This window comes from Sturnus vulgaris, chromosome 22 (genome assembly GCF_052056855.1).
Source record: "Sturnus vulgaris isolate bStuVul1 chromosome 22, bStuVul1.hap1, whole genome shotgun sequence".
Taxonomy (NCBI): domain Eukaryota; kingdom Metazoa; phylum Chordata; class Aves; order Passeriformes; family Sturnidae; genus Sturnus; species Sturnus vulgaris.
Window position 1 is genome coordinate 21379 of NC_142264.1, and position 23500 is coordinate 44878.

At 35.8% G+C, this 23500-nt stretch overlaps 1 protein-coding gene across 4 annotated transcripts in view; it reads left to right on the forward strand.

Moving 5' to 3' along the window:
• The window catches only part of GARNL3 (GTPase activating Rap/RanGAP domain like 3), a 29920-nt gene that overhangs the window by 2433 nt on the left and 3987 nt on the right, over positions 1 to 23500 (forward strand). For 2 of the 4 annotated variants that reach the window (XM_014880051.2, XM_088177473.1), the window contains exons 2-26: positions 5 to 74; positions 1416 to 1490; positions 2772 to 2871; positions 3303 to 3421; positions 4064 to 4128; positions 4447 to 4510; positions 4698 to 4724; positions 5038 to 5113; positions 5700 to 5798; positions 6339 to 6442; positions 7615 to 7723; positions 8819 to 8864; positions 11325 to 11431; positions 12209 to 12330; positions 13006 to 13110; positions 15667 to 15741; positions 16642 to 16753; positions 17487 to 17585; positions 18510 to 18626; positions 19297 to 19469; positions 19776 to 19934; positions 21688 to 21754; positions 22405 to 22512; positions 22932 to 23050; positions 23276 to 23411. In XM_014880051.2, coding sequence (XP_014735537.2) covers positions 5 to 74; positions 1416 to 1490; positions 2772 to 2871; positions 3303 to 3421; positions 4064 to 4128; positions 4447 to 4510; positions 4698 to 4724; positions 5038 to 5113; positions 5700 to 5798; positions 6339 to 6442; positions 7615 to 7723; positions 8819 to 8864; positions 11325 to 11431; positions 12209 to 12330; positions 13006 to 13110; positions 15667 to 15741; positions 16642 to 16753; positions 17487 to 17585; positions 18510 to 18626; positions 19297 to 19469; positions 19776 to 19934; positions 21688 to 21754; positions 22405 to 22512; positions 22932 to 23050; positions 23276 to 23411 — 2453 coding nt within the window. The remainder of the gene's footprint in view (positions 1 to 4; positions 75 to 1415; positions 1491 to 2771; positions 2872 to 3302; positions 3422 to 4063; positions 4129 to 4446; positions 4511 to 4697; positions 4725 to 5037; positions 5114 to 5699; positions 5799 to 6338; positions 6443 to 7614; positions 7724 to 8818; positions 8865 to 11324; positions 11432 to 12208; positions 12331 to 13005; positions 13111 to 15666; positions 15742 to 16641; positions 16754 to 17486; positions 17586 to 18509; positions 18627 to 19296; positions 19470 to 19775; positions 19935 to 21687; positions 21755 to 22404; positions 22513 to 22931; positions 23051 to 23275; positions 23412 to 23500) is intronic. The other 2 variants (XM_088177472.1, XM_088177471.1) reach the window with 2 other exon arrangements.

Below are 23500 nucleotides of genomic sequence, written 5' to 3' on the forward strand. Positions count from 1 at the left end.
CCAGCTCTGTCTCTGAAGATCTGGGTTGCAGACGTGGAGAGTTTAGCAGAAAGCATTACGGATCTGTGGAGCTTGTAAGTATACATAGCCTGTCCTTCAGTTTATCAGCTTATAAAGCAGAACTGTAATCTTTTTAATTTCCGAGTAAAATAATTGGATCTAGTTTGGAAAATGTGCTTTCTCAGCTGGACTTGAAAGTTATAAGCTAAGATAAAGCTGCTTCTGAATAGATATACAGCAGACCTGTGATAGGAGGACTTTTTACTACCTTACTAATTAGTATTTCACTGTAACAGGAAAGTGTTTTGTCAATACTGCATTTACCTCCAGATGGAAATTGAGCCTTTTTTCCTCATAGAATCTAAAGATGGCAAAATATTAGCATAGTATTTAATGAAGTACTTGTGATTATGTAAGTTACAAACTGTATACGTGCTCATGTGTGTACACACGTGTATGTAGTTTTGTATGTATGCGACTTGTAATAGTGGGAGAGGGCTTAAAACTAAATGAACCAGTCAGAATTAGGATTTCAAAAACGGTTCCCTAGAATCTGTCAGTTATTCTGCATTTTCTTGAAATTCAAAGATTAAGCTGGCACTTCATTTTTCTCATATATAAATTTCATCTCCACTGTGAAAATATGTCAGCGGTTAAAACAATGTCATTCTGATTACGAGGTCATAACAAAATTACATAAATTTACTGTAGGATAGCGGACGTGGATAGCAGTTAAGAAAATGAACTCCAGCTCTGTTACTGTGGGAAGAAATCACAAGTTTTCTACTAGCTATAGTTGTAATTCTGAAGTTCTTGGGTTGTGTATTTACTAATGTGTATGTCAATTGCGTGTAAATTGCTGGCCTAGTTGCTGGAAGTTGCATTGTGGGAACACTAGGTATCCTTTTCTTTCCGTACATTCCACATAAAAGATGTTGTGTTTTAATCCAAAAGTGCAAGTAAACTGTTTTCTGGTAAGTGGCTCTTTCATTCCTAGTACTTGGAGTCTTTTACTGGAAAAGAAAAAGTAATTTATAATTATAAATTCACATTAAGTTCACACAAATGATCTTGTTTCTTGATTGTTTTCCTTAAAAATTCTGCTAGCATTTTATGAAAGTGTGTAGTTTTTGGAGTACAGATGTTTAAAGGTTCTTGTTGTCCTTTCAAATTTCTAAGTGTTTGATACTTAACTTTTCTTGCTTCGTGTTTTTCACAGTAGCATCTCATTCATGCCTCGTTAGAATTCTTACTGGGTCATTCAAAATCTTTAGTCAAGTTAATAATAGCTAGACTGATCCCTTCTCTGTGGGGAGTCATGATGCCTGGAACAAAAAGAAATGGTAGTAAGCTTTGATTGCTGATTGTATGGCTATTTTTGGACATAGAACCTCTATGTTTAAACTCTCTTATAGCTTATATCTAGTGATGCTGATGGAGCCATTCAAAGAGCTGGACGGTTCCGTGTGGAAAATGGCTCCTCCGGTGAGGTAAGTGCCCAAAAATACTCATAGGAAGCTGAAAAAAATATTTGGCTTCAGTTATTTTTCACCTACGAAAGCTGCATTTGCAGTCAATTACTAAGGAAGAGGATTTTGACAATTCTGGCAACATTTTTGCTCACTCGATTGTGTTAGGAGAAAAATACCTCTGAATGACATTTCACAATCTCTAATTTATTTCTCTATATATATGCTGTCCTGTTGGTACTATGGTGTTCAAGCTGACTTCTGTGCTTCAGATATTGCTTCTTGGTGTGATGAGGTTTAGCTTCATTTTTTTGACCCTTAGCTGTCTTTTGGCAGCTGTGCTTATCTTTAAATAAGAGAGAAAGAAGTTGAGTGGAGCATCAGAGAGTCATTCCCACCATCTTTCTTGCTGCTAAACTCACAGTGCATCCCTGGAACTACTCCAAATGACACTTACCTTCATTTTTTTAATCTTCCTTTGCAAAACTTGTTTCATCTGTAAATACCATCTTACTATGGAAAGAAAGAAGACTTCATATTCTGGAAATACTTGTAAGATATTGGTAAAGTGTGTATTGAATTAATAGTAACAGCAAACTGTTACTGATCATCTGTTTGCATCGGCACTGGCTGCAGAGTTGAAAGTAGTCTAACTATTCTGCATTGATTCTTTGGGGCAGTCATGTTTGGTCCTCTGTCTTTAGCTCAGTTTCATGCAGTTCAAAAGCCAATTAGCTTGTGTCACAAAAAGATTCGTGTAGTGGGTAATGAACGGCCACATGGTGAATGAATACAGAGAATGGCTTTTTCTTCGCATGTTAATTCATAGTGGGAAAGGACTTGATGGATGCTTGGGAATTTATCTTAGTTTATGAGAAACAACACTGAAGAACTTCCAAAGCATGCTTTGGTCAAGCAAGGAGACTTTGAGGATTAATTTGGGAAGAACTGAGAAAATGAAACCTGAAGACATTAATTTATTTAAGTTTTTAAAATGTTTGTCTTCAAATTCCACGCTGACGGACCTCCTTTTCACTGACATTCTAAGACATTACCTGTAAGAGTCGTACAGTAGGACATGACTTACATACTTAGAGAGAAATTAGAAAAAAGGGTGAATGAGAGGAAGAAACTTTCATTTCAGCCACGTGCCAACTGACTTCAGAAAAATCCTTGCTTTTTATAAAGCAGTGTACAGCTAAAATTTCAGGTGAATCGGCCAGTCTTTATTTATTTTGCCTAGATTTTGTCCTCTTTTTCTCACTTGGCATATAATGTAACATCCTCTCTATTCTATTTCAGAATACAGACTATGCTCCAGGTACATGGCACAGAACGGATGTGCATTTGGAAAACCCGGAGTATCATACAAGATGGTACTTCAAGTACTTTTTAGGGAAAGGTAATTATTTTTTTGCAGATGGATTGGAATGTGGACCAATGAAAATGTAATGTAGTTTTGAATTGTTATTATTTCAACATGGAAAAAGGGATGGTGTTCATTTAGTATTAAAACATTTTCTGTCCTGTATATGAAACAAGTCCTTGTTTCATGTGTTTTTAACCTGAAAACAGAGGATGGATGTCTGTAAGGATTGAAACCACTGCTACCAAAAAGGGATGTTTTGAAATCCTCCTTGGCTTTGAAAACTGTACCTGTCTCTTGGGGCGGTTCTTTTACGTATTTGTATATAAGTACGTAGTTATCTATGCAGACAATGATATACTTTTAGCTATGAATGCATATATTTACCAGCATCTCTCTGATTCTGCACGAGTGGGTGGATGTGTCTTCCTTATGGTTCATACTGCTGCTTGTTTTTCTCCCAACAGTTCATCAGAATTACGTAGGTACAGATGCAGAGAAGAACCCTTTCTTTCTGTCTGTGGTACTGTCTGACCAAAATAATCAGCGCATTCCTCAATACCATTCAATACTTTGGAGAAAAACAGTAAGAAACAAATAGTTAACTGCTGTTCTGACTTTCACTTCTTTCTTTTGGATATGTTTATCGTACGCTTTTTCATCGTTCTCCAGAATTCCAGTATTTATTACAGATTTTCATTTTATATAATAAGAACATGTAATCCTACCATAGCAGATAAAACCAAACTAAATTTACAGGTAACATTATACTAAACTTTTTGACAGAAATCTGTAATGTCACATATTTCCTAATTATTCTGACAACTGCTTTTTTTAGAAATGATGCCTAAATTGTTCCTGATTATGTCCTATGATCAGTTTAGGCAGTGAGTTTATACCGCTTTTAGGATTTTCTTGTACAATGGTAAGAAAACAGGGAGCTCTGATATTGGTTTCACTTTTTTCCCACTCAGTGTTCCATGAGAGTCCTTTATCCAAGCAATTGTTTTAAAACTCCTGTAGGCATGCATGGTTTGCTTTTCTTTCTGCTTTGCAACACCCATGACTTCTTTGTTTTCTCTGAATCAGCAGTAAATATAGCTAAGTGCAATTACCTTGATTTTCCTCTCTTTTTTTTAAACTTAATTGTTTTTATTAATATCCCTATTTGTATATGCAGAAGAAGTTGGTATGTCCTGTAATATATCCTAGCTTTTCTTGTTTACAGGGTACTCAAAAAATATGTCTCCCTTACAGTCCCACAAAAACATTATCAGTGAAATCTATATTAAGGTATGTATTTACAAATAAGTTATCAGTTTAGATATTTGCCTGTATACCTTTTCCTGTAAATCAGAGCTTGAGTTCCGTGGTTTTCATGGTAAATGTATAAAAACCGTAAAAACAGTTCTGCAAGTCTTAATCATTGAAGGCAGGGAAAAGTGGTTTTAAAGTTTGTTTTTGAATGAGCAAAGTGAAAATTTATAATGAAGAGAAATTCTTAGCGCCTTTTCTTCAGCAGCGAGATGATTTTCAAGTTAATTGGAGGTCAGGTTGTAAGTGGAACTGCAGTGATGGAGAAGAAATATCACTGTTTCATTTGCATTTCAGTGCTATGAGTCTTGATAAATTTGAGAAAAGCCCAAGGGAAATTTTTGATCCTGAGATACAAAAGGTAGGAAGTGACTTTTTTTGCTCGGTTCTTTTTCTTTATTAGAAATATAAGTAATTAAATATAAATACTACTGGTTTGTTTCTTCCAGTAGTGGCTAATAATAATGATTATACATAATACTGCTTAAACTGCCTTGTAGAATACTGGTTTAATACGAGTGTGCTAAAGATGCTGTTTCCGTTTACAGGATTTACTGGTTCTTGAAGAGCAAGAGGTAAGTATAAACTTAGCGCTTTTAGCTCACAGAGCTGTCCAGTGAATACCTATCCAGTTGTGTTTTGACGTGACATCAAGAATAACTTTAAGCACCAACTTAATACCTCGTAACAACAGATCACCAATTTAGATTCATAATTTTGTGCCATACTATAAAAGTTTAAAGGTAAATTATTATGTAGTAGGAGATGGTATATAGGAGATGGTATAATGTACAACGAAGATACATATATAGAAGTCCTTAGAAGAAACAAAGTTTTAGGTCTTCTGTTTGTCTGTTTAGCATATGATAATTTGGTTTTATTTCTCAGGGATCTGTGAATTTTAAATTTGGAGTCCTTTATGCCAAGGATGGTCAGCTTACAGATGATGAAATGTTCAGTAATGGTGAGTTTTTCACTGTCTCCTTAATTGTTTTGTTCATCTGAATAAAAAAAGAAGGAAGATAATGCCTACAGCTGGAAGCAAGGCATGAGGTAATGTTTATATGGACAGTTGTTTTGTTGGGTTTCATGTGTTGGGTGAAAAACTGTAGCCTAGGGCCTTGTAATTCTATAAGAAGTTTCTGTAGGAAGCCTACTGTTACAGCTTGAAAGACAGTGACATTCCTCTTCTAGAAATATGTGTGATGTAACATTTAGGAAAAAGAAGCAGTTGAAGGAGGCGACTCATTAACTCACTGCTTGTAGCTCTTTCACTCTTTTACAGCACAATCGCATTCTCCTATGCACTTGAACAGCATTGGTGTTAGCAAAATAGGTCACTGTTTAATGTCACATTATCATGCCTATTCTGCAATGTTAGAATGCTGTTTCTGGAAAGGCAGTAGGCTTGGAAGACATGAAAGGAAGATAATTCAGCTGCAACTTGTGTCCTGGAAGCAGGACCCATTTCCTTATTTTGGTTATTTTTAAGACATGTTCTGTTACTACGTGTGCATTTTTTTTGTAACATTTCTCCCTCCCACATGTAGAAACTGGAAGTGAAAGCTTTCAACGGTTTTTGCATCTCTTGGGTGACACAATTACCTTGAAAGGCTGGTCAGGCTACAGAGGAGGACTAGACACTAAAAGTAAGAACTCATCTGAAGCAATAAAGACTGGGGATGGTGCTGCATTCTAAATGTTTCTTGTTATTGCATATTGTGTATATTGTATATATCGTAGTTATGAAACAATCCCAAAATAGACTTCCATGTATGTATACTAAATGCCCTACTTCACCAGGAAAGAGTCAGGTCAGTTTAAGTGTCTGGTTTGGAATGAAGTTATGACATGTACTATCAAGTTGAACAGTTTTATGTTAAGTTGGAATGAACAATAAGTAGCGTAACATGTTACTTGCTTCATGATAGTAGGACATTGTGGCTTGAAGACCTATGTGATTTCAGGAGGGTAGGTGAAAGGTGTCTTAGGTTTTAAGTGTGAATATGCAGATTAGTTGCAAACTTGGGTTTGGACTTAAGTGAAACATGCAGTGTGGACATTTTCTAAAATGGACCAGACAAAAAAAGGTAACTAAAGAAGATTTGGTAGAAGGACTTGAAATATCGTTCAGTCTTCTGAAATCTTAGAGGACGTGCTCCTCCTTAAAATGTTGTCTTCCCTTGCAGATGATACAACAGGAACCTGTTCCATCTATACAGTTTTTCAAGGGCATGAAATCATGTTCCATGTTTCAACCATGCTACCATATTCTAGAGAGAACAAGCAGCAGGTACGTGGTTCTCTCTTTCTCTTTTGTTTCCCTATTTATTTGTAAAATCGTGAAGTCCAAAACTTTATAAGATATACAGGATTTCTTGTCCATTCATATTTTAGAAATGTAAGCCTTGGGACTTTTGCACTTTCTTCCTCAATATTCTACCTAATGCTGTAAACTTCGTGATGTTTATTAGAAATAATGCATCCTATCGTCCCCATTAAGGTACAAAAGGTACTTGTGAAGAAGATCTAAGTTGGTTCACTGACAAGTGAATGTGTAAGTGTGGTGTTCAGATGATTTGAAGAGCTTCACTGCTGTAATTATTACCTCACAGGTTTTAGAAAACCTGGAAATTAGCCGTGTGTGAATTGTAGGAATATTCACATGTGTAATGCATAACTCCTGCTTGAGTAGCAATTAGCGTAGCTTGAAAGAAATTTCCCACGTGAGCATGTTAATGTTGGTAACCGTAAAGAAGTGCTGTCACATTCTCATGGATTAACTAGGCAGATTCTTGTTCAAATGTGCTGTCATTCATTGCTCAAGCCTTTCTTTGTATTTATGATGAAAAAAATATAGGCACATGTGTTTACTATACATCATGCATCCATAAAGATTTACCTAAATTACTTACAAATTACTTGGTTTATTATTTATTATACATTCTTACAGTAATATAGTTAGATGATATAATTAAAATATACTTTTTTCTGTTTCTATGTCAGTTTTCTCATTCTTTTTGCTTGGACTGATGACAGGATCACAGAAGAAAACTGAGGCCAATCAGGATTTTTTTTTCAAGAATAACTCAGCACCAGAGTTTTTTGTCCTTTTATTTCAAGCAGTAGATTTGCTTTTTTGGAATGCTAGAGGTTCCATGCCCGATTTGTGCATATTAATTATGGAAACTATGAGTGCTTTTCTAAACATATGCAGTATCTGTTCTTCTAGAACGTGCCTTGTGTGCACCATGTCATTGCTAGGTTTACTTGCTTATAGTTAAATAATGATTTTATATTGCCCTCAGTCATACGGACTGTAATTATTCCGTTTGCAGTTTAGGAATGTTGTTTTATTATTCTGTTGCATAATTGTTAAGATACTTATTTATGTCTTGTAAGTCACTGTGTCTGTTTCTTTTTTTTTGCCCTTTCTTTCTTTTTTCCTTTTCCTTTTTTTTCCAGGTAGAAAGGAAGCGACATATTGGAAATGACATTGTCACTATCATATTTCAGGAAGGTGAAGAGTCTTCTCCAGCATTCAAGCCATCCATGATTCGCTCTCATTTTACACGTATCTTTTTGTCTGCAACATCAAACTGTGTTTAAATTGCTTAGAAGAGAAGGTAAAAGCAAGAATGTGAGTGTTAAATCATGGTTTTATTGAAAGCATTCTCATCAGTTCACAAATTTAATTTTATACCTTTTAAAAAAATATAAGTTCATAAATCTATTTCTCTTAGTTGTGTAAATTATTTTGGCATTAAATGTTAGCATTTTTCTCAATATTGCCTTTCAATATTTAGCTGCTGCTTATTTTAAATATTTGTGTATTTCACATATTTAATATTTGCCAAATTTATTTACACCATTAACCGTATATTCTCCAGCTTTTTAATAGCCTGTGTTTTTCAGACTTCTGGTTGAAAACATTTTGAGGTCACAATAGTAATAATCTGGCATCTGTTAGACTGGAATGAGGAAGAATGGAATGAGGAAAAATGGATGAAAAGAAGAAAACTCTAATTTTTATCTATAATCTCTTCCTGAGTTTTAAAAAATTATCACAAGGCTTAAGACTTCTACACCTAATTCTTAGGCAGACTAAATGTTCTTAGAACCCACTTGCTAGCGGTGAATGAAAAATGAATAAAGATTGAAAGAATAGTAAAAAATCTTTATATATCAAAGGAACCTAAACACAAAGAGGAATTGTTTACCACATCAACATACCTCTTCATCAGCCTTAGTATAACTTGCACTTTAAATCATTCTCTCAATTTTCTTATAATTCTGTTGGCTAAATTATTTCATTGGAATCTTTTCTACAGTGGAAGCTTTGGTATAAACAAAGTTCAGTATCAGTGCTGCTTTATCAGCTAGAAGAATTTTTAATCACAAATATATCAAATACAAGTAAAACAAACTTCTATAGTATGTCTTATGCTGTGTCTGTGGTAGTAGCTTGATTTTTAAAACTCTTGATCAAACAATAGGACCTTCTTTATAAACAGTAAAATCTGTATAGTCTAGAATTGTTTCTGTATTTACATTGACTTGATTCATATATTTTTCCTTTATTAAATCTACAATATACTGCAGGAAAAAATGTATTAAAATACATGTGAGCTTTATTAGAACTGGATTAACTTCCTTAACTGTATGGCAGATATTTTTGCTTTAGTGAGATACAATAAGCAGAATGATAGTTACAGGTAGGTGCTGAATGTAACAAATAGTTTCACAATAGATTCCTGATGGTTTAGAGAAAATGGGAAAACATTTTGGCAATCGGAAAACTTTCTGGCATACAGGCAGGCCCACCTGTCTGTGTGCCAGGAAGCCAAATGAGCCTTAGAAACTGAAGAGCTATATGGACCTGCATGCAGATGTCACTAACCTGGCTGTAAGTAGGATGTTTCTAACCATCAGAAAAATTAAATTCTGGAACAGGCATAAGCTAAGGGGGAAACAAAAAACTAGTTTGTAGATAAAGTATAAAAAATTATTAAAGATACATGCTTGGAACTTTGAGACTTCGTGAGATCGATGACATAGTAAACTATGTGGATGATGAAAGTTAATTAATGCATGTGATGTTGTGATAGCCATGGGCTACAAGTCCTTACAAATTGCAGTTTGGCTGTAGCTGAGCAAGCTAGTTAATTTTTAAGGATTTTAATAGAGTACTTGTATAGTTGAACGTCATGTGCTGAAAACCTACCGGAATCTTACATATTACTGTGTTTCTCCAGCGTGCCATTAAATCTAACTCCAGAGAAGAATGGTACTTCAGTTTGTGAATGTGGGGTTTTTTCCCCCTGCCTCCTGTTTATAGCTAAGGTTTCTTTTGGAAAATGTTCGTAGTGAAGTTAAGCAAAGGAATAGTCTTATTTTGCTTCAAGATCTTGTGAGCTTCCTCTTGCAAATAGGTTTGATTGTCCTCATAGCTTCTGCTTTTCAGCATTCCCAGGTTTGTGAGAAGCACAAAACATGTTCATGACTCCAATGTGCAGTGAAAATGCAGTCACTTCTTTCTTTTGCTCTTCTTGCTTTGGGACAGACACCTGGGCATACATCCCTCATTACCCTTTAAGAAGTGATTGTTGTCACGATTGTAAACTAATAGTCCGTGGATGGATTAGCCAGGGTAAAATGCTTTTTATATTGCTGTTTATGTGGGGAAGGAAATTAGTTGCAGCAAATAAAATAAATGTGTCTCTCTTGCATTAAGTAACTGTCTGCTTTTACTAGATCCGTCCATCTTATTTTAGTTGCTTCATTCTGCCAGTCTTGACACATCTTACTATAGCACATATCATATAGGTTTTTTTTCCTATATGACAACCTTAGAACATTATATTTCAGCTTGGCTCTATTGTTTCCTTCTGTCTTTTCACTGTAGGCCTGAATAGGACTCATTCCTTCTCTTACTTTTGTGTGTGTGTGTGTAGACAGTCTTCCAAGCAGTCAAAATTTCAGTCAAAGGATACAGGGGATGCTCTAGACTTTTGAGGCGAATTTTCCTTGTTTCAAATGCAATGCCACTATTAGGTCTGACACTGAATTTCTGCTTAGAATACCTTGTATTTTACGTCACTCAAGAAGTCTATTTTTTAGTCAGTTTTGTTATGACTTTCCCTGTCATAATTCATTCTGATCTAGCCAAGGAACATTTCACACCTTTTGTAGTTACAAGTGATTGCTTTTTTACCTGGACTTAATGAAATGGACATTGGGCATCTATGAAACTGTATCTCAAATATGTGAAACAAGTATTAGGATGATCAACATTCATGCAAATGTGGTACTGCATTTCATACTATATGCAGTTCCTAAGCTTTGAGGAAAAAAGACCGTATGAAAGCATTGTATCAGTATCAGTCAGTCACTGCTGGTTTTTTGAGAAAGCAAATTCTGACTAGTTTCTAAACCAACAGATATGGATTGAATCTATAATTTTGCTACTTAACTTGCTATGACCTGTGTCAAATACACGTGCCACTTGGAAGACTTTTGTCAGCAAAGTATCACTTGAAATAGCCAAGAATGATTACTTCTCTTAAAGAAGCTATGGCCTGATGAACAAATAGGCATGGGGTTTGTATCTGCCCTTCATTATTGCTATCCTGCATTCCTTATGGATCAGAAGAGCTCAGCAGGTCCAGGTGTCACGGGAGTTATTCTGGCTCTGTCGTCCTCAGTGAAAATAAATTTGCTGTTCTCAAGCTGCAGATTCATATGTCGTAAGCCATTTTTACTTTGAAAGAATCAAATATTTCGTGTGTATGGTGAACGCATAGGTAAAGTGGAAATCTGTGAGGAGAACATACTTTTTCGGTGAAGACCTGTTCTTTTACAGCTTTTTTGAACAGGACTGTATTTTGCTAATGCCACTGAAACTACTGCTGTATGAATAGAACTGCAAAGTTCTAATTCTTTGTCCCAGTGTTAGTTTGTGTAAAAGAAACATAATTTTGCTCTGTTGAGCAACGTGAAAAAGCAAGTGATTCATTCCAAGTGAATCTTTTTTTGTTAGACCCTTTGAATTTCTTATATAAGACATACCCAGGTAACAGTTTCCCCTTTTTTTCTTCCGTTCTGATTAGCATCTATAAAAAAGGTAGGGTTTGAATGTGACTTTCAATGTAGATAAAGATTTGTGCTTTCAATAGGCTGAAAATATTTTCAGAAGAAAGTGTTCCTCTCTTTGGGCCTCCCCTTCCATCCCCACCTGTGTTTACAAATCACCAGGAATTCAGGGATTTTGTGTTGGTGAAATGTAAGTCAGTTTTTCTTTTGCTACACTCCTTTAATAATTGTGCTAACAAATTAAAATTCATGATGCTTAAAATGTATACACATTTTCTTGTGTATTCTGCTGATCTGTATACAGTTATTTTTTTCAAATCTGTAGCATAAGTGGGATGTCAGTTCCATCAAACTGTTACAGTCAGATTAACAAAAAAAACCTCCATTTGCAGAATGTCCAGCCATATTTAGTTTTGCATTTTTGTAAAGGGCTTGGGAGATCTGAAAGAATTTATAGTGCTGTTCATTATTTAGTAATAGAAACTGTTAATTTAATAGCTCCGAAAACCTGAAAATAGCAGCTTTTCTGAATTTATTCTTAAAGGTGCTGAAAGACACCTATGCAGCACTTTTTAATTCTGTAATCATTCAGTTCCAGTTTTCATTGACCCATATTTGCCCTTCTAAATCGGCAAGAAAGAAATCTTGGAGAATTGATCATGTTGATTACAATTTGACGGTTACCTGACAGGAGCTTGGTAGCTTATTTTGTCTATTTAGATTGTCTAGCAGTTGGTCTGTAGTTTTTTTATTAGTTAGGTATTTATTCTGATGCCTTATGGAATTCTTCTATTACAAATTTTTCTCCTGTAACTTAAGGGAAAGTTGTTCACTTAAAAAAGGCAAAAAGGAGGCAATTCTAAATTAATAAGGGGCAGAGCAGGTGTTTTGGTACAGAGGCAAACTAGAATCATTGGAGACTGTTGAAGTTCATTTACGTTTTTTCATTTTTTGCATAATCTTTTAGTAATAAATGGTGAAAAAGCCACCTTGGAAACACCAACATTTTCTCAGAAACGTCAGCGCACTCTAGACATGCTGATCCGCTCTTTATCCCAAGACATGAGTCCTGACCTACACAAGGGAAATGTAAGTCAGAAGTTTCTGCATGTCTCACATGTACTGTCCTGTTCTAACTAGTAGCTTGAATGTTCTGTTACTTTAAAGGACTGTAATCCTAATGAGCACTGAATTGCATATGACTAGACTCGATATTGATTATTGTATAACTTTACAGTTATATGAAAGCTGACAGACAGTCATTTCTGGACAGGGCTCTTCACCAGGTGTGAGGAGAAGCATAACAATGTCATACTTCGTGTATGCTTACCTGTGGCAAGGCAATAGGGAATTTAGATACTACAGGCATTAGTGGTATATTTCATCACCATAAAATCTGCATTTGTTCCATTATGTGTAAATTTGGATGATTTTTACCCTGGGTAGCTATGAGGCAACTTTATTTTAGATGATGAAGACTTAACGCTTAAGGTGATTCTTAACTAACTAAAAATAAGTTCAGCACTTTTAAAACTAAGAAGGTGCAATTTTTTTCCATCAATGTTTATTTCTTTTATCTATATAGATCTGCTTAAACTTTTCTTTTTCATATATTCTTTCCCATATTCATGTGGCAAGATTGTACCAAACATGACAGTGGTAAACTATGACAAGTTGTAAGGTAAAGCACTCAAAGATTGGAAGAATTGCAGTTTCTCTTCTCTGAGAAGCTAAGCGGTTAGAAAGAAACATTTTCTGTTTTAGAACATGCTTAATAGAAGATCCTTCAGTGATGTGTTACCAGAGTCCCCAAAATCAACACGGAAGAAAGAGGAAGCTCGACAAGCAGAGTTTGTTCGGCTTGGTCAGGTAGGATCAGTTTAGAAGGTATGCAGCTATGTTTACAAAGACTGTGTCACTCCTTTTGTTCTGATTAGCTTGCAGTTATGTCGAGATTTAATGCAGTTTTCTGTGATCAGAAATAGTTTTGTAGCATTGCATTGTTTCATATGAATGAATATGAAAATATGAATAGAAGTATCTGTGTGTAACGCCTGAGGTATACATGTACAAATATTTATATCGTACATGAGTTAAATGAGCGTTGTAAAAATTGCACCTTAGGATCAAACCTGAAAGGTCTTTGCCTGCTTCATGCAGCAGATGCTTTCTCTGAGCAGAAGAGTGCCGTGTCTTTTTCTGTGCTTTGGAAAAACATAATCTTTCATGGATTTCCTCTGTATGTTTTTCTAAGATTGAATTTCTTAGAAAATACTTAGTCTTCTTTAGTCAGGAAGAAATTTTGACAGTCTTTCTGTTAAATCAGAGTTTGCCTCCTGTCTTTGAGCATACCAAATGCTGACTGCAATCTTCTATGGGCTTACTAACTTTTCGATTCTGTGAGAAGTACAGCCTGCTGATGATTTAGGTCAGTCTGCTTTGATCTGACAGTTCATTGCAGCAAAAAAAAGAGCCAACAGTGACTATGCTCATCAGTTCCCCTGTCCTTTCTCACTTGTTTCTTCTTGATCCAGACTGGTCTCATGGATCTGTAGCTTATCTTAAGAATACTTCTTTTAACTCAGCAGGAGTTAACAGAGAAAAAACAAAGTCGAAACAAAAAAACCCCAAACAAACAAAAAGCCTATACCCAACCAACCAAAAGAACCCTCCACAAAACAAAACTGAACTCAACTGACGGAACCAAATCAACCCAGAAAAAAACCAAAAAACCCACACTACAAACAAAACCCAATTCTCTTCTCTCCCCTTTATAAAAATTTTAGTTAAAAAAATTAAAGATTAGAGGAGTCTGAGAAGTTCTAGATGTGGTTAAAGTTGAAGAATGGAGCTAGGCACTTAAGAGCTGGTTCAAAAAAATCTCAGGGCTATTGAAGATTGCACTGGCAGAACTGCAAAATCTCTGTGCTTTTCCTGTCCTTTCCCCAGTCACTTTGAAATAACTAGTCACTTTAGGCAGGAATTGGAAAAAAAAGAAGGCTGAATGTGCACTATTCAGACAGAAGTAACCAATAATTTATTCTGATGTTTACTTTACAGAAATAAAGAAAAACAGGAAAAGCATGGTTATTGAAAGTATGGAAACCTATAGGCTTACACCCCTTCCACCTCCCCCAAGTTAAATGCTGATAAGATGCTCATGTAACAAATCTAGTTGGGACCCATTTGTTAAAACAAGACTTCGTCCTCAATATGGTCTTCATCAAAAGGAAACCTATTATGTGGGTTATAAATTCTTAGATACCTATTAGTGTTTTCCTTGGAGGTTCTTTTAACATTTAACTATTTCCCTTCCCTAAAAGATCTTTCCTCTACCTTACAAACTGTAGGCTTGATCATATTTCAAGATGCCTTCCAAGTAACTCAAACATTCTTGCCAAACTAGGAATGTATTTCCCCTTTAGTTATAGCCAGTTGACTTTTTTAGAGGGTGGACAAAATTCATTGATGAGTGATTCAGCAGTATATTTAAATCATTTATTTATTGTCAGAGTGATCTCTTCTGACTGGTGAGATGGAATTAAAATGTTCATGCAATTAAGTATTTTGTGCATCTCTAAGCTGACAGCCATGCTTAATGCAAATGTGCAAGTGATGCATGCAGGTGTTTACTGCTGCTTCACAGAGAGCCATGCTTGATGGTAGGCAAACTCTAGGGCAGTAAAATTGGTACAGGTTAGTTCTAAACTTTGCATTAAGGAATGCTGTGACAATTCCACGTATCATGGTCTTCTAGGAATACTGTGAAAATTATCAATAAAGGAATATAGGCTACACCAACAGACTTACTGTGTAAGTCAATGAAACTATGTATATACAGTATTTCTCTGGAGTTTTTTGCCCTTTCAAAATCACCTTGCTTCTAGTTACTTCTAGCTGAAGTATTTGCAATCCAGTGACCATCTGTCCTAGGGATGCTTGGCAGTATATATAGACAGACATATATATAGTTTGCCTTAATGTTTGTTAGGAAGTTTTGTAAATAAAAGGTCATTTTGTATAATTGACAAGAGGATCCTCTATCTGGCTAGATTATAAAGTAAACTGTGTAGATGGTTAGATTCCGTAGTATGAGGTGGCAGTTTTTCTCTGTTACTATGTTTGACTCTTCTTTTCTGAGTTGCCATTTAGAAAGCAAGCAAGCAAAAAAAAAAAAAAAAAAAAAAAAACCTAAACAAGAAACAGCCAACATATGTTTTGGCTGAGAAGATACCTAGTAACCATCTAGTGGTTTATGCCTACTTTATATATACCGAATTCTGCTTCTTTTTTCATCACTTACAATGACATAGGAATTCCAAACTGAAATTACTTTCTAGTCCTAAATTGTCCTTTTTATATCGTCATTAGTTTGGGTATTGCTGACAAAAAACTCAGTTTAAATAAAACATCTGTTTGTATTAGGCTTTGAAATTGAAAACCACTGTGAAAGGGGATACCACAGCTAACTTGGCAACCACAGGCTTTTGTAAAAAGGAGGTGAGTGAAACTGTCCAAGAAGTTATGAAACATTAGACATTATCTAGTGTGATATCTATTTACTTCTGTAATTAGATGCTGCAGCAGAACAGATGAAAGGTACAGTGTCAAAGTGATTCTGCAGTCACTATTAGATTAATAAAGGATGAACCTGGGGACAGAAGCACTTCTCAAGTTAAAGCAAGCATGGACTTTTTTATACCTGAGAAAATTCAATGAAAGTGACATCGTCCATATGCAATCATCTTTTGTTTTCATTTCAGCACGTTTAAAACAAAATTGGGTTGTGTTTTCATTTCCTGTAATACTGGATTTTGTTTGAAGTCATTAGGGAGTGAACTACATCTGCATGTGTTTCATATACAGAAGCTTCAGAAGTGCTTCTACAATTTCAGAGATTACAACTAATATATAAACTGAGAGAGGAGGGGCAGGCTCTGGGAAGTAAGTACAGAGAACACAGGATGGAAGAGCAATTTGGCAGAAAGGCCGTTTTAACTATACCGTCCGCTAGTCACTAAACATCACAAACTGAACCATAAAATGTTAGCAAACTGTGCGTGCATAGTGGTACATACATTTTAAATGTATAAGTTTGGGTTTTTTAAATAAAAAAATTATTGTGTGAGGGTTGCACTGAGTCTCAGCTGCATGTGTTTTAATTATAGCATTTCAGGTACATGTCTCACACTTACTAGTGTCAAAAACAGAATTGATACAGAAAGTGGTCTGCAAGAAAATTAATTCCATTTTGATATTTCAAATTCCAACAATATACTGTTCAGAAATGTATCCTGCCAAAAGCATTTACATGTTATTGCCATTGTCCATCACATTCTGTGTCTGTATGATCTGTATTTTTTAGTGTACTTAATATGTATCCCTTATGTTACTTCATAGCCTTGGGAATCTCAGTCTTTCTGCAGTAATTTTCCTCATGAGGTTGTCTGTGCAGATTCTTGGGGCCAGTCCTTGCTGGTTTCTACAGATGCTGGCATCTTGTTAATAGATGGTTAGTAAATGATCTAGCATTTTTGTGTCAATTTTTATGTATCTGAACATTTTCTTGAAAATGTGTGTTCATAAACTCTGTTCAGGTGTTAGTAGGTTTTTATGTAATGGGACAGTTACTAATCCAAGTAAATTTATTACATTTATATAACCTAGTTGCAAAAATTCGTTCCGCAGTAGAATCAAGCCATATTGGGGAGCTAGTGTTAATGCAGATTTCTGAACGTTTTCTTATTTCAGATGTTGTCTTGACCATCTGAAAAGCTGTAGGAGGTTGCATCCAGGTTCAAGAAGTGTCTAAATGGCTTGTCTGGTTTTCTTAGCCCTTGATAATAGTGAGCAAGACACCAAGGGCTTATGTGACAATGAAACCCTACCTCTTCCCTTAGCAATGATATTGTTACTCTGATCCCTTATTATCCTCTGTGTGCTACGTAAGGCCAGTGGGACTGAGGGAATGAAGTTAGTTCTTGGTCATAATTCTCAAACTTGCCAAAGGAATGTCACTTTTAGATTTCAGTTGCTTAATGTGATTCATGACAATAATAAAACTCTCCCTTGAGGAAGTATTGGCTATGACACATGTAGGAGCTTTGTGCAGTTCCTTTTGGTTTTTTTCCTCTTCTTTTTTGTAAGAAAAATTCCAAGAATTTAATTAGAAGAAAGAAATGGTTCAAAACCAGCATCTAGCAAGTTTTAGTAGGATTTTGAATATATATGTGTTTCTTTTTTAGATGGACAACCATCAGTACCAGTATTTGATAAAACTCTCCAAATAAAGCAGATGAATGTGTTGGAAGCTCTGGATCTTTTGATTGCCCGAACGGACAAAGGTAGGAGAGGTCCCTGTTCTTGGGTTCTTGTGTGACTCCCAGTGTCGCTGGGTATATATGTCTCATTACAATTGTGTCTCGTTTAGAAGGATTAAATGTGCATAAAATGTGTGGTTTTTTTAGTGAGGTAGTTTTTACCCAATGGTCTGTGATTGAGTTTCCTAAAGGGAACGTTCAAAAAGCAAGATCAGGATCTTTATGTTTAACTCAGGAAAGAATTACAGATATGGCTGGTTTTTGTTTTGTTTTTTTTTTACGCTGTTATGTCTGTTTCCTCAGTATTTGCTGAAGTTCTGTTTACCCAAGCTTTGGATAAAACATTGTTCCTTCTGTATCACTGGGAGTGGCCCAATTTGGTTGCATCTGATGAAATTCACCCTGAGATCTTGCAGAACTAGCTCAGACTACATGAGAGCCATTTGCAGTTCTTTTAAGACATCTGGAGAATGGGTGACATTTCTGAAGATCTGGGAAGTGTAGCTATATTGAAACTTAGTTTGTGAAATTTCTAGAGAAAACGCTTCTGTATCCTTAAGAGTTCAAACTCTGTTAAAGATCCAGTTATCAGTTGCTCACCTGGATGGTTCCAGCTCTTAAAGTTAACCCTTTTACTCTTGCCCTGTAGTTTATATTTTTGTTATTTTGCAAGATTTTATATATTCGCAAAATATTGTGCATTTCATTGTTTGGAAGCTCTCAGATCATTCTTTGGTGCAGCAACACCTAAGGGGAAACTCAGCTACTGTACTGAAGGGGTTGGTTACTGGAATTGCAAATCCCAGAGAGTTCATAAGTCTTCTGTCCCCAGAGAGGTATTACGCTTTGTTTACTTTTGCTCTGTTTGTTAGGTGCTACTTCTCATCAGAAGAAACTACTGTGTTCTTCTTTTAACTTCTTTTTTTCCTGGTTCTCTCCATACATCAGGGAAAGACTCTCGTATCCTTGTCTTCAGACTCAGTGCTATCCAAAAAGCTATAGAGACTAAAAAAATTATAAGAAGCAAATATGACTGCAGAGAAAATAAACTGGAGAGAACAAAAGGTGATATTGTTATCCTGTGTTAAAAACATCCACTGTGTTTTGATTCTGGTAATTGCCAGGGGCTTATTAGCTCTGTTTAGGCAGATGTAGGTGTTCACCTTTAGTTTTTTCTCTGGACAGTCAATTCACAGTTTGTTAAGCTTATATTTGAAAACTACTCTAGTATAGTCCAACATGACATTTTTGAATGTTGTAAAAAGAAAACATGTTACTTGGCAATTGCTGATGATGAAAAGCTTTAGAGAAAAATAGGATTTCAAGGTGGGGATAAGAATTTTGTGGGGATGTTAGACTGAAATAAAGCACACTTCAAGTTGGCGAAATGCTGGCAACTCCCCCATTAAATAGTAGTGCTTAGATTAGTCTGGGTTCTGCCCATTATTTTTGTAAAAATAAATGTTTCCTGGTCTTCAGGAGCAAGCTGCTTTGAAAAGCTGAAACTTGCAGAATAGTGACAATCCATGTACTTAGGATTAAGGGTAAAAGATTCCAAAAGAGCCATAGGCTTTTGTCTTTTCCTAGAAGTCGATGTAATCCTGTTGGGAAGTTTTTAATTCTGTGTTGCCAAGTCACCCATCAGAGCCTTGTTGTGCTACTCATCATAAAAATACAGAAAAAAAAAATCAGACTCTACCCCAACCACTTAGAGTCTAGAACATTATTTCCTCAGGCTGCCATTTGTATGCCATTAATACTCACCATGGAAGGGAACTGAGGATTGTTGTGGCTATTCGGAACAAACTACTTCTCGTCACAAAGAAATATAATTCACTCAACATTTTAACCAGCACCTCTCTGCTATCATCTCCTGAATCTCCAGTAGAGGAGTTCCAGTACATCCGGGTACGTGTAATCTAGTTACTAATTATCTTAACACGCTGAACACCACTCAGCTAGTGTGGGGGGTGCAGGGAAAGCAGAGTACGCATTATCATCTTCCTAAACCTACAGACAAGTAAAAGTGAGAAGTCATACGGTGGAGTTCAGTCATATATGCTAATTAAAACTTTCAGATTTTTATAGAATTGTTTATGCATGTTCCTTGTTATGCTTCTGTGCTTAGAAAACATCCCTTTAAAATCGTGGAGTACCTGCAGCACCCACAGTAGGAACTTGAAAAAGAGAGCAATTCTATTATTTACATTACAGGAAATATGCCTTTCTGACCCTCCAGTGGTTATGACACTGGTGGATGGGCCTACTGGAGACAGTGACAATATGATCTGTGTAGCATATCGGCATCAGTTTGATTTAGTCAATGAGAGCACAGGGGAGTCCTATAGATTGCATCACGTTGAAACAAACAGGGTAAGTTTTCATCATTGAAACTTTTTTTGCAGACCCCCACGGAACATAATTTGTTGCAGACTCAGTGCATTCTATGGTGGCCTCCTAGGAGTGTAATTTATTTGCTACTTTTTACTTCTATAACCACTGCTTTAGGGCACTCTGAGATATTTATTCCTTTTGGGATAATTGATAACTCCCAAGAGCGCTGATTATAAGATACAACATTGGGGAAAAGCCTGTGTTTCAGGCTCTGGAGTGTTGTTGTCAAAAGTTAATTTTTCTTCTTTCTTAGCCAGTAGTTAGCTTTTTGCTTCAGTTTTGTGGTATCAGTGTTTTATTGTTTAAAAAAATTGCATCAAAATAACTTGTTATTGGTTGACCACCAAATCTTACTCAGATTTGACTATCTGCATGTACTACAGCTAAAATATTTACATATAGCTTATCATTCTTTTTAAGAAACTGTCTAGGCAACTATTAACTTAATTTTTCTGTCTAGGACATAAGGTTGGGATTTAGGTAAATGTCTTGGTTTTCAGAAAAAAGTTCCAGTATTTCCTGTTCCAGAAAGGATAGTTTCTAAATAGGGATGTGGACATGTAGTTTTAGACCAGAAAAAAACCCAACAACAACCAACAAAAACCCACAAACAAAAAAACCCCAAAACAAACAACCTCCTCCACAGCACTGGGAATCAGTTTTAATCTGGATGAGGAATTAGAAGTAAAGAATGGGGATGCAGAAGTATGTCACCATTGCCACCCATCACTCCCATTTCTTTTCCACACTGAAATCCTTCTTTTCTTTAGGGACACAAATAAAGCATACAGTTAATACGAGCTGAGCTAGTGATTTTTATGATGTTGAAATGGGTTGCCTGCTTATTTCTCTCGACAGCAGAGCAGCAATGGCTTTCAGTCACTACAGAAGATGGGTTTGGTATGGATATGCAAACTTTCAGGTTTACTTAACAGTTCTGGACCTGTACAGTAATCTTAAATCAAGGAAAGTCAAAGAATTGCTGTTCATGGAATCAGTCTCTCAGCCCTCTCTCTGTCCAAGTAGTATATATGGTTTGGGAAGAATTTGCCTAATGTAACCTTATGCATTCACTAATAAGGTCTCTTTTCCTGAACAGATATCCTGTTTTTGTAGCCGTTTTGGTTTGGTTTTAGTCTAAATGTAAAGGACAAAACCAGAGTTGAATTTAGAGAATTTATGTAGCCTAATCTATGTAAAAAATACTGTGGTTTAACCAGAATTGCTTCTCAATTTGTAAATTCAGACTGTTCAGTAATCCGTAGGTACATCCCTATTGACCTCTGTACATGTTAGTGGTTTTGAACCAATAATTGGTGTATATGATCTTTTTGCTAGTCATGCTGTGCATTTGAAAAACAATTTTTGAAAATAATTGTTATCGTTAACATACCATGTTGATTCACAGCTTTCTGAAATCATCCTATTTCCCAAAATGTGTATTGCTAAATAAGTTATATGCTTTTCTTGCTTTACACTGTGGTGTGGTTATGGATGTTCAGTACTGTACAGAACCAAATACAAAAGAAACTAACTTTCATCTTGAGAACATCCTGAAAATTCCATCACAAAAGAGGCTATTTTTATAATTGATTTATTCTCTCTTTTTTTTTTTCTTTTACCTGCATTGTGCACTTCCCCAGCTGATTGTATTGCTTGTTAGTTACAACCCAGTTGTAATAACCACAGTATCCTCTGCCAATGTTAGTAATCTTTTCCATTGTCATTGCAGGTTAATTTTGTTGCAGCTATTGATGTATATGAAGATGGTGAAGCTGGTCTATTGTTGTGTTATAACTGTAAGTGTTCAGGGAAGGCTAGAAATGCTAATAGCTCAATCTGCATATGTAGATCTTCTTTCACTGGAGTCTAGGTCTGTATCTGAAAAGAAATTTTAGTGTTTGATGGACAGTTTGTTTCATGGAAAGTTTGTCAAAATACATTATTTGGAACTTAAATGCATATTGGAGAAACTAGAAATTCAAGTATTTTAGTCATACTATCTGTTTTATAGATGTGCAAGTTATATGATTCATGAAATCTTGTCTGTAATAACCCATGTGCCTAACAGTCTTCAAAGAATGTAAATTACATGAACATATGGCAACTTGAAGGGCAGAGAGGTACAATTCTGCAGACACTGCTTTCTGAATTTTTCTTGCCTGTTCCTCTATCTATAGACAAGTTAGGGACCTGATAACTGTTGAAACTGTAATACTTACTCCATGCAATATGACAGCTTATTTAAATGTAGGTATTTTATTTTGGTTTTCCCAATGCGTTGACAGAGAAAGCAAATTTTGCTTTGCTGTTCGCTATAGAGGGACTTTTATATGAATATTTGATTGTGTGCATAATGTCCACCCTTCTGAAGAATCTCCCTATAAAATGGGTGGTGGTCACTTAGAGTGAAAAGTGATGGATGCTTCTTTTTTCTATTTTGGTACAGATGTTTGTCAATACAGAAAAGTATATCCTTTCAGTGGAGGTTCTCCAGTGGTCCAGCCATCAGCTTATGACTTCCACTTCAGCTGGAATCAAGTTCCTTATGCTGTTGGTAAGAAAATATCTCTTTTTATTAGATGTTTTTTTCATGACCATTTTTGCCTGCACTTGGCTCTTGGTGGAATTACAGTATTCTGGGAATAAGCGTGTCACATTCATGATGCCACTTGACTTAATCTGAATATGGTAATTTTGAAAAGTGGAGCCTTGGTAGCAAGTTCATCCTTTGCTGAACTTTTTTCCCCTTTCTTTTTTGTGTTTCTCATTTTCCATTCACTCTACTTTCTGCCAGGCATGGAGAGTGAAATTTTCTTCAGGCTCAATGTAGTTCAGTGTACATCTGTATGTTAGACAACACTTTTCATAGGAAAGGAGCATGCCAGAAGAGGTCATGAACAGTTTTCATGGAGCATCCAAGAAACTTTTGCTTTAACCATTTTTCCTTGCCAAATAACTTCTATTTCGTTGCAGTCTGTGCTTTCCCTTATGTTCTTGCCTTCACTACTGATTCCATTGAGATCCGCTTAGTGGTGAATGGGAACTTAGTCCACACAGCAGTTGTGCCTGAACTTCAACTTGTAGCATCAAGGGTAAGACAGAAAAATCATGTTTGATAGTTTCTGTCATATGTTGGGATCTAATTAACATTAAAAGTTGCTGCCACTAAAAATGTAACAAACAAAACCAAAATACGTGCTACTTCATCTGCAGTAATTGTTCATCTGTGTGCTCCTTGTGGATATAAAGGACAAAGAGAATCAAAAGATGATTAAGGAAGGCTGACTATACTAATGCTGGGTTATTTGTCATTTCAGTCGGATATTTATTTTAGAGCTACTGCTGCAGTAAGTGGATCATCTGACAGCACCTCTAAGGAAATGAGTTCAAAGAGTTCTCCTCAAACACTGACAGCTTATGAGAAGCAAGAATTTCCTCTTCCTTCTCTAGAAGGTAATGTGATCTCTAATCGTTCCAACAGCTATCACATCTCAGTGTGGCCGATCTTCAGTAAAGATAGTAAAAAAATGTGAGTTCCTACC